Below are 10,482 nucleotides of genomic sequence, written 5' to 3' on the forward strand. Positions count from 1 at the left end.
AAAAAAAAAAAAAAGAGAGAAGGAATTCCAAGTTTCCTTGTCAGTTAAGGAAAAAAAAAAAAAAAACTCCCAAGTTTGACATGGCCCATAATATAATTTTAAGGTATTCTGAGGCATTATCTCCAACAGCAACTTCAGAAATAGAGCTAGGTTCTTATCTAGACTAGTAAGAAGGATATATTTGGTTACGTCAGTGATGATGAGCTTAATATTGATTATTCTGGTTGCTACTATTGCAAAAGGTTTGTTGAGAAGGATAGGGTTTTTTTTCAAATATTAACACAGTCAGGACAGCAATAATGTATCAACAAAATTATGTAACATATTTTGGTGCTGTTCCCTTGTTTCAAAATTTTTATTTTCAGTTAAGTCAGGCCCCTACCCCAAACAACTAAATTACATTCCTGGCTCTGTCCGTGTAATCAGATTCAATAACCAGTGCACTAAATTTTACTTGTATGTATGTTCAGTGTCCAAAAACAGGAACAAGTCAATATTGATTATATGATCATTGCAACTACCCATGGGACCCAAGATAAAATACAAGCATGGTATGGGACCTATTGGTACTGCCTTGTGTTCAACATTGCTCCCCAGTGGGTCACAGTTAAGTGTGTGGATTGTTACACAGGAAGATTTAAATCGTAATGATTGTCCTAATCCAAATTTATATTTACCTGAGCGAGGCGAGTTCCATGCCCATTTGGAGCAAATAAGATAAGCCCATGCCATGCATCACGGAAACCAACAACCTCAAGAAAACCATCATCGACATACTGAGGATTGAAGTCCCTCTGTTGGAAAAGAACAAAGTAATGTAACAATCAGATCAAAATCACTTTAAAAGTATGTGTGCTCAGTTGCATTTCGATGCCAGTTAATAAAATCAACACTAACCGAGTGAAGTTTCTTCCTGTTAGGTATTCCCCAAGGATTAAGACCCCCAGAAAAACTAGGCAAGTTTAGGCAGACAATGGACCTGATGCTGCACATAAATAGCGTATATGGTAAGAAGAGCCACCTTAAGAAGCATTGTCCCAAAGAATTGAGGTAGAACCATAAATGCTCACTTATGAGGTACATGAAGGTCTATCCATTGACCTGGCTTTTTCATGATTTTTACCTTTGCCAGCTGAGAAATGTCTCTGCAAAACACCAGCCACCCATTATATTAAACAGTAAGTTGGATGCTTCTAACTTTTGATTGAAAAATACGATCTATCTTATTTACTAGGATCAGATCCTCGAGTAAATAACATCAGTAATGAGGTTTGGATAGATATCTACGAGAGCTTTTAGTCAGGGATTGAGGTTTTTCATAAATCCTGTGAACTTCTTTATCTTTATTTTTTATCAATAAGATACTGGGATAAGTAATGAAGTCAGTATAAGATATCATCATGCTAACAACATTAAAACATCGACAACAGATAAAGATAAGGCAAAATCTTTTCACATCAACAACATTTAAACATTTGGCTATAAACGGGAGGTGGGGAGGGGGAGTTTGAAGTCGCAAAGTAAAGCAGTTTCCAAATCCCAGTCACACTCATTACAGATGCTCAAAGGTGTCATACCCCCCATTTGTAAACCAGTATATTTGTTGTTCAAAGCATGAAAAGATGAATAACAGAGGTTACATCTGAACATAGTAAAACTCTAAATACATACTAACCTCGAGGATGGACGCATGAGAGAAGGACAAAACCATCCTTGTGAACAACTCAACTTTGCATAGGTACTCTAGCCAAAGCAAGATAAAAAAAAAATCATCATTATGTTAAAAGAATGTTCAGAAACTAAAACATAACATGAAGATGTATTGAGCATCCCCAATACACGAAGAAGCACCATAAGATCAATATATATCTATAATTAACCCCTATAATATGATCAGTAAAAGAACCAAACGACTTGTTGAGGAAAAGTACATAATTTTTAATCGAAGACAAGCAGTAATCTCCATAAGTTTCATAGACACAAGTATTATTACTATAATACTATTCAACCCAACAACTATCTGCTGAAACACTTCTGATGGAATAAAATAAAATGAGGATACTTTTTCCATAATATGCGTTCAATTATAGGTAGACAATTAGATTTTCATTACAGAAGGTTTTTATAGTTTAAAAATTAGATTTTCAAAACAAGGTACTTAAATTACTTTAAAACATGTAACATCCTATGATGTTTACTTTAAAACATGTAACATCCTCTGACGTTCCACTAGGACTGCTACAAAATTTCAAAAACATAGAACAACTATCTTTGGCATGGAAACTATTGGAGCCTTAAAAATGGTGATTAGTTTGATTTGGTTGGAGTAATTTTGGCTTTCTGTAAAGCTACGAGGAGTGGCACCAATGCGTAGTGGACACTGCTAACGCATGGGTGGCAGTGTGTTTTTTTTATTGCATATTCATCATTCCTTTCATTTCTGCAAATAATTTCCAACTTGTATGTGCAGAATAGTTTCTCCAAATAACTAAAAACTACTCAAGTCAGAGCAAACCTAATAAAGAGAAATAATGTACTGGTTATAGTCATATTGAAATAGAAAATTTAGTTAAGAAGAAGTTAACTAGGGAAAGTGTAATTTCAGAAACTTCTACCAACAATAAAGGCACTAAAGAAGAAACTGAACAATCGAATTTGGGAAGGAGATTTTGAAATAAACTCCACCACTTTTACAAATTATGAGATATATGGTTTCTTTCAAAAAGACAAAGCATTTCAATTCTCATATTAAATTCTGTAGATGAAGAAGCAGCGCACCTGATTAACTAGTTGATTTTTGAATTTCTCAGGATGTTGCTTTCTCTCTGCATGAAACGCATAGGAAACTTGAGCATCCATCCCTGCATGGAGAACAGCATAATGTAGCCACCAGAGAAACTCAGAAACTAAAGCATGGACCAGACATGAAATTGAAAATTCCTCTTTTTGTGTTTATACAAACATCTGATAGAAGATTAATAGGGTTAAGTTGTCCTTAAAAAAGAAAAAAAAAATGCAAAATACCAACACAGCCTAAGTGGGTCTTCAGGCTCCACCAAGAAAAGCAGATGGAGTATAAAATCCCTCAATCATGTAATATATCAAACTCACAAGAATCAAAGGGGGGAGGGCATATACATGACCTCCAGAAATGAAAGAGTGCAACAAATGAAGAAGTGAAATAAATGGGGGAGTTTTACTTCCCATACAAAGATAAAGCATTTAAAAATCGCTAATGATCCCTAAAATTGGGAAGGCCATGTCTGTCTATTTGAACAAGAGCACGTATCTGGTGAGGAAGGTTGAGACATACTCCTTGTAACGGCGATGGTCCCAACCTTTGGATGCAAGTGAATCGACAGCCTAGTTCCTTTAGTTGTCTAAGATCACACTTCTCAAAACTATATGGATCAATTCTTAGTCTGTTTGAGGTCAGTAGAGATTGTGCAATAAAAGTGTAGGTATGCAAAAGCAAAAGGCTAGGGCTTAAGTATTTGTTTGGGAGAAATTATTTGAAGTGAAAAATGATTTATTTATTTATTTTTATTTTTAAAAATTTGTAGTTAAAAAGTAAGGAAAAGTTATGAATTCATGTGTAAAATTATTTTATTGGGAGAATGTGTGGTTAAAAATGAGTTTCGAGAAAAATAATTTTCAAATATGCTGTGCCAGACAAACGATAAATAGATTGAAAGCTAAAACGTTGCTCCAGATGAATATGTACCTCTCAATGTTGTATCTGTGCACAAAATACTTGATGCAATATATATGAAAAACAACAATATAAACTATTCAACATACTTAGTTCCATAAAAGTACTGGATGGTTTTTACACCAACATGACTGGATGGTTTTTACACCAACATGCTCTCTTATAAATAATTTCTTGTTTCCTCCATATTGTCATACAGTAAGGCTACAGCTGAATATCTAAACAAGTGTTGAGTAGCTTCTTCCAAATTAATATTTATTCCTTGAAATTAAAGAGATATCGTGTCCAGTCCTCGATAAGTTCAACTCCATTTCACTCACGGGCTTTCATAACAACCTCTTACACGAGAAAAATGGTACCACTCCTTAAGTATAAACACCATAGGAATTATGAGTACACCAAATGATGGGTTACCATGAAAACAATACTTTGCACATCGCAAATCTTGCAAAATCTTCAAGCATCATAGCTGCTTCACTAGCATTTAGAGCTAAAATAAAAATGACAAGTTTATAGGGGGAAAATATTAATGTTGCAATTTCAATAGAAATTCTCTAGTTGCATCCCTTCCTTTTAAGTAGAGGGTTTATTAAACATCTAGAGCCATTTTCTCGAGCCATAATTTTGTATAATAAGAAGAAAAGAAATGTTGCGGATAAAATTTAAATAAATAAATGTGTGCTTTCCCTTACAACTTAAACTTACAGATGAGGTGATCTAATATAATATTAGAGCAGGCTAAGGTCTTAGGATCAAGTCTTGCCATCACTCATGTAAGAAAATAAAAAAATAAATTATTTGCATGTTTGGCTTTCGATAAAAATTGAATACAAGCTACATGTTAAGGGACATGTTAAAGGCTAAATTTACATGAAAAAAATTGGAATCTATCTGCTTAAACTTTTAAATGAGGTGGTTGCAAAACAACTTAAACTTACAGATGAGGTGATCTAATATAATATTAGAGCAGGCTAAGGTCTTAGGATCAAGTCTTGCCATCACTCATGTAAGAAAATAAAAAAATAAATTATTTGCATGTTTGGCCTTCGATAAAAATTGAATACAAGCTATATGTTAAGGGACATGTTAAAGGCTAAATTTACATGAAAAAAATTGGAATCTATCTGCTTAAACTTTTAAATGAGGTGGTTGCAAAAGAAAATTGGTAAATGTGATGAGAGAAATAACCGTAGGTTTAGAAAATGTAGAATAAGTTTAAGCAGATCAGCTACGTAACTCTCATGCTGACTGAGAATAGTATAGAAAGATATTCATATAAAGGGTTCTTTGGAAGGCACGATAATCTTACCTATACTGAAGTAGTTCCAAAATCCCCCACGAAATGTGTGGCAACCTTCCTGAGAAATGCACAATCTATGGTTATTCCATCTCCAAATCCACATTAAGAAAGTATACATAAAATTGACTCAACCAAGATAATAAAGTTGCACGTTATCCAATTTTTGTTTGCTAAATTTTGTTTGTAATAATGTTTCAGTTTTACATTTTCCTTTCTGCTAGGGTTCTATAGTAAGGTGTCACAAGGAGGAAGCAATCGTAAGGTATGCAAATCAACATAGCGTCACCCTCTTGAGGCTGCATACTTCTTAAAGAGAGAGTGGACAAGAGGTTGTATTTTGTCATTCTAATATTATAAGTGATATATTTTTATCTTCTCGATCTAATGGCTGTAAGTTTGCATTTATGCAGATAGAAACATACACATGGGAAAATCATGAAGTACTGTAATAGGGGAGAAGAAGATGCAAAGGAGAAGCACCAGGAAAATAGAAATAGCAAAAATTTTTGTCACCTCATTCAGTGAATCTGTCTGGGAGACGCGCTGAAATACATGCAGTGAGTGAGGTAGCTCAAGAGGTGCAATAGGATCACAAGAACCTTCTTTGGGAGCCCTCATCCGCATAAGAATATGCCAACTGAACCAAAAGAGTAGATAATTTCAAATGGGGACGTGTTATAGAGGCAAAGAAACATTACTTTAGCCCAATCCCATCTACCCAGAAGCTATGCACAATGTAAAGCAAAGTTGAAATTTGGAATTGAATGAGGGAAAAAAAATTCTTATCAAATCCATATAGCATATAAGATTTTCCAATTTTAGGAAGTCAGCTTATGTGCTATACAAGGCCACATGAAATGCTAGATACAAGTGCTAATGCAATTCTACTTGAACCACAGTAGAAATCTTCCTAGATATCCTTTCTATAGAATTCATTCATAAAAGAAATAAAAAAAATCGGCATTTGGAACACCATTATAGTATATTGAAACAGGTTCAAATGCTAAAAGGTGACACTATTTTAATGGAGATCCAGTAAGACAGAGTACTTCAGGTTATTTCTGTAATTGTTAAGTTAAAACTCTATCTAAAGAAGTTTTATGCATTGTATTACATTATTTAGACCAATTCTCTCCCTAATTCTCTCCCCTCTTTCTCTGTTCTCTCTCTTCCGCTCCTCTCTCCCCTTATTTCTATTTCTTCCCCCTATTTCTCCTCCTCTTCTTATCTCATCTCTTCTATAGTTCTTGTGATTGTTCGGTTGCGTCTCCACGAAAACCCAGATTACTACCCTCCTAAACATGAAACTTTGTGATGATAAAAAAATGCACGTGTGTACAAATAAAATGTTCAAGTTTGTAAATGATACGTTGAAAGGCATCCCTGATCCACCAGTATAACACTACCTTCAGGATAACAAATTTAGCAACATTAATTACAAAAAGAAACAGTGTCTACCTGTCCACTTTCATCTCTTTTGCATTCTTTACTTGGTCCAAGAATGCCTTTACAGATTGGTAATCTATACCAGGATTTTTCTTCCCCTAAAGACAACGAAACAAAATTATTGCAGATGCAATCTGATAGCAACGAGTAATGTTGGAACAAACCTACAGTGCTAAGCCATAGTGATAAAGACTATGTCTGATCTAAGTTCGTCTAAATTTGTCACATACAACATAGTATCAAGTAAGCTACATCAGAGCAGGGTTGGGGGGATAGTATTGAATTATCACTTTTCAATATTTTGGTATCAAATTTAAACATGTTCAACCATTGAGTTGTACAGCATCCACCAAACAGCCATTACTAATGTATGGGACTCCACATAGGTATGTCGGGTTGGGTTTGCCTAGGTCTCAGCCTAGACTAAGAACACATTGGAAATTTGACACGAATAAGTATTGATGACACAAGTTCTTATAATTAGTTGCTTTATACAATTTTTTCCAATTTATAGTTTTTTCCTCCATTCAGACCCAGTCACTTAATGTGTCATTGTAGTCCACTAACGAGACATCATGATACCAATAAAATAAACGGACAATCTGAAGTAGCAAAGAAAAACTAAGAAATTTCATGAGGCATCCACCACGGTCTTACGAAATTAAAGAGATATAAGCAAGATCAATAAACGAATACGGATAGAACTTATAAATATGATATCTGTTAGCTCTGAAAAGTATGAGTTACTACTGTATCACTTCACTGGGTTCATTTCTTTGAATTCTGAAAAAAATTTAATAAGTAAGCAATAACTTCTATCCTACCACAAAATATAATCTTACCCAACCAAATGCAAACGGGAGATTGTTTCCAGTTCCCAGTGGCATTGTTGCAATTGGTGGTGGCTGGGACAATTTAAGATCAGAAACCACTCCGAGGAGCCAACCAGCTGTTCCATCCCCACCAGCAACCTATAAAGTCAATCATTTATTAAGACATTCGACAAAAGAAAATCACAATATCTATAAATTTATTTGTTGAGTATACAAACTACACCAACCCTATTTGGCACATCTGAGTAGAATCCATAGTGTAAAAATTGGAGTTGCTTATTTAACTTACAATGATTCTCAATTTCCTCATAATTTCAGCAGATAACTCATCTCTGTTTTGTTTGTGCTTCTCCAAATTTAAATACACTCGGTGTAGCACCTTGTCGGGCATGTGTTCTGCCAAATTAAACACCTGAAAAATAAGTAAATCCTAATGTCAAAACTCTTTTGCTTAAGAACTTACAGTCTAAATTCTTCCATGATTGATTTAGTGATTTTTGCAGTCAAAAGAATAAGAAAAAATGTTGAAACGGGAAAATGGAACCTGATTTTTGTTAAGAAGTGTACGATACGTTATTAGAAGTTCACCACCCAGCTGCCCACCACTTTTGGAATTGACAAATACAATCACTGGACATGCAGGAACATGGTATCCGGCTCTAATTTCTGACTCAGGTAGAAGTATGTAATCAGGAATGTAGTACTCCTTCAAAATATCTGCAGCTTCTGAATCATCAACAGCAGCTTCTTCACTGGAAGACAACATTGAAAGATGTCATAAAACAAAATGCAGCTATAGAAAATCAAATCTTACCATTAAAGCATTTAGATCATGTCAAATCTAATGAATGATAAATGTCATTTACAGAAGCACATAAACATGTATACGGCAACGATTGCATCAAAAAATTTGGGATTCTAAATTTTACACAAATTGATCGAATTGCATGAAATAATCAGCACTGTGCTATTATCCATTAGATACACATGACACGAGATGTCAAGAAAATCTCATGCACACTTATGCTGCATCTGAACTTTCTAAAATACTCCAAAGAACTATGGAACATAGTTAGAAAAGTAGATAAAAGATACATAAATGCGATTTTTTCATTCTTCGTGTATGAGTTATGATTCTTATGGCTAAATCTTTGTACTTCCAAAAGCTTTAAGCAAACCAGGGCCCATACGATCCAGGTGTCTGGCGTTGGTGTTACTAACTAACCAAATAAAAGAAATGAATGTTCACCATTGATCAATGCACAAAGCAATATATTCAATCAAGAAAGAAAATAATCACAATAGAAAAATTGACAATTCACCAAGGCAAATAAAGTGCTCACCTTTTATTGAAAAAGTTCTGAACCGATTGTTTTAGCTCCATGGCCATGATTCGTGTTCCAGTGACCAATCTACTCACAAAATCTGCAGAACGAAACGAAAATTTGCTAACAGACCACCCCATAAATTTCAAAATTTCGGCCAAATCAGTTTCTCAAAAAGCAAACCGATTTGTATAGATAATAAAAATTAGGAAAAAGCAAAATACTTTACCTAGGCAAGAATTCAACGAGGATTCAAATGCAGATATCCGAAGCAAACAGTAGTTTCAAAAGGATATTCAATTTCTTAGCCTGCAAAGATTCTTTCTTACCAAGTGCGCTCCTGCTGTGTGTGTTTAAGAAGGAGAGTAGGTGAGAATTAAAATGAAAGCGTAGACGCGTGAATTGGAATGGGAACTCTTAGGGGTTAAGGGTTCCATCACCGATCGCTCCGTGTTATACTTTTCCGTTAGAATGGCTTTTGTTAGAATAAACACGGGTTGAATGGATTTTGTTAGAATAATCAAAATTCAAATTATGGTCTTGTATTTGAATACTGTAGAAGAAATTTTTCGTAGTAACAATGTAACACTTGGCAAGGAAATTCGGTGGAAATGGTGGCTAATGGCTACCCCACCCACTTCTCCACAAAGCCAAATTTTCGAAAAAAAAAAAATGAAATGTAAACAAAATTGTTATGATCGAAAATACCCCCCTCATTTGCAAATCAAGAGAAGGCATTTAGAGAGAAAAAAGAGGAGAAAAAAAAAGTAAAAAAGGAGTCTGGATTTGCCGCCAACCGACAACCCGGACCTGTCCTACTTCGACCTCTCTGGACACACCACAATCAGTCGGAGAAACGCCATTTTCTCGTAGGTTAGACATGTTCTCTATAAATAATTTTTTTGAAAATGTGTAAGTTTGAATGTTTAGAATCTGAATGAGTTAAATTCAATTTTTTATGGTTAAAATGGAAGAAAAGATCGAATTTGAGGTTGAAATGTTGGAAAAATTGAAAAAATGAGACGGAGCTCGTCGGAAATGGAGTTTTCCGACGAGATGGACGGAATTTTGGTCCGTTACGGACCAGTCAGTTACGGTCCGTAACGGACCATCAAACCATCAGGTCCGGACCCGACCATTCATATTTTTTTTTCATTAATTTATTTTAATTTTTATGTCAAAAAATGTAATTAGATATGAAATAAATAATATGTTAAGATAATGAACGAAATATTTAAAAATAGATTAAATAGAATTTTAATTTTTTGTTTTGACTTAAATATATGTTTAGTAATTAAATATACGAAATAAATAATAAATATATGTTTAGTAATTAAATATATGAAACAAATAAGATACATTTTAAGAAAATTAAAATAATTGATTATGGAAACAATTAATACAATTAATTAAAAGAAATACTTAAATGAAAATATTAATATATTTTAATTCAAATAAATAATCGAAATAGAGTAATTAAACATGAAATCAATAATATACATAATTAACGAAATATTTAAAGAATAAATTAAACTGAATAATAATTTTCTTACTTATCGAATTAAGATAATTAATTAAAGAAATAGTAAAATGAAAAATCGAATAAAATATTATTATTTTTATTCAAATGAATAATCGAAATAGAATCATTAAATATGAAATGAATAATATACATAATTAACTAAATATTTAAAAAATAAATTAAATTGAATAATAATTTTCTTACTTAACCAATTAAGATAATTAATTAAAGAAATGGTTAAATGAGAAATCGAATTAAATATTATTATTTTTATTAAAATAAATAATTGAAATAGAATCATTAAATATGAAATGAATAATATGCATAATTAACAAAATATTTAA

The 10,482-nt window shown here is 33.3% G+C and overlaps 1 protein-coding gene across 1 annotated transcript in view; it reads right to left on the minus strand.

Moving 5' to 3' along the window:
- Positions 1-9,132, minus strand: part of LOC111394763 (diacylglycerol kinase 5-like) — a 19,635-nt gene extending 10,503 nt beyond the window's left edge. The window contains exons 1-13 of the mRNA XM_023020744.1: positions 8,846-9,132; positions 8,635-8,716; positions 7,836-8,043; positions 7,581-7,703; positions 7,301-7,429; positions 6,471-6,556; positions 5,526-5,649; positions 5,022-5,070; positions 2,779-2,861; positions 1,676-1,743; positions 1,071-1,145; positions 898-985; positions 673-794 (exon numbers count right to left, since the gene is read on the minus strand). Of these exons, the coding sequence (XP_022876512.1) occupies positions 673-794; positions 898-985; positions 1,071-1,145; positions 1,676-1,743; positions 2,779-2,861; positions 5,022-5,070; positions 5,526-5,649; positions 6,471-6,556; positions 7,301-7,429; positions 7,581-7,703; positions 7,836-8,043; positions 8,635-8,681 (1,202 nt within the window). The 5' untranslated portion in view covers positions 8,682-8,716; positions 8,846-9,132. The remainder of the gene's footprint in view (positions 1-672; positions 795-897; positions 986-1,070; positions 1,146-1,675; positions 1,744-2,778; positions 2,862-5,021; positions 5,071-5,525; positions 5,650-6,470; positions 6,557-7,300; positions 7,430-7,580; positions 7,704-7,835; positions 8,044-8,634; positions 8,717-8,845) is intronic.
- Between the last annotated feature and the right edge of the window lie 1,350 nt (positions 9,133-10,482).

This window comes from Olea europaea, chromosome 5 (assembly GCF_002742605.1).
Source record: "Olea europaea var. sylvestris chromosome 5, O_europaea_v1, whole genome shotgun sequence".
Lineage (NCBI taxonomy): Eukaryota > Viridiplantae > Streptophyta > Magnoliopsida > Lamiales > Oleaceae > Olea > Olea europaea.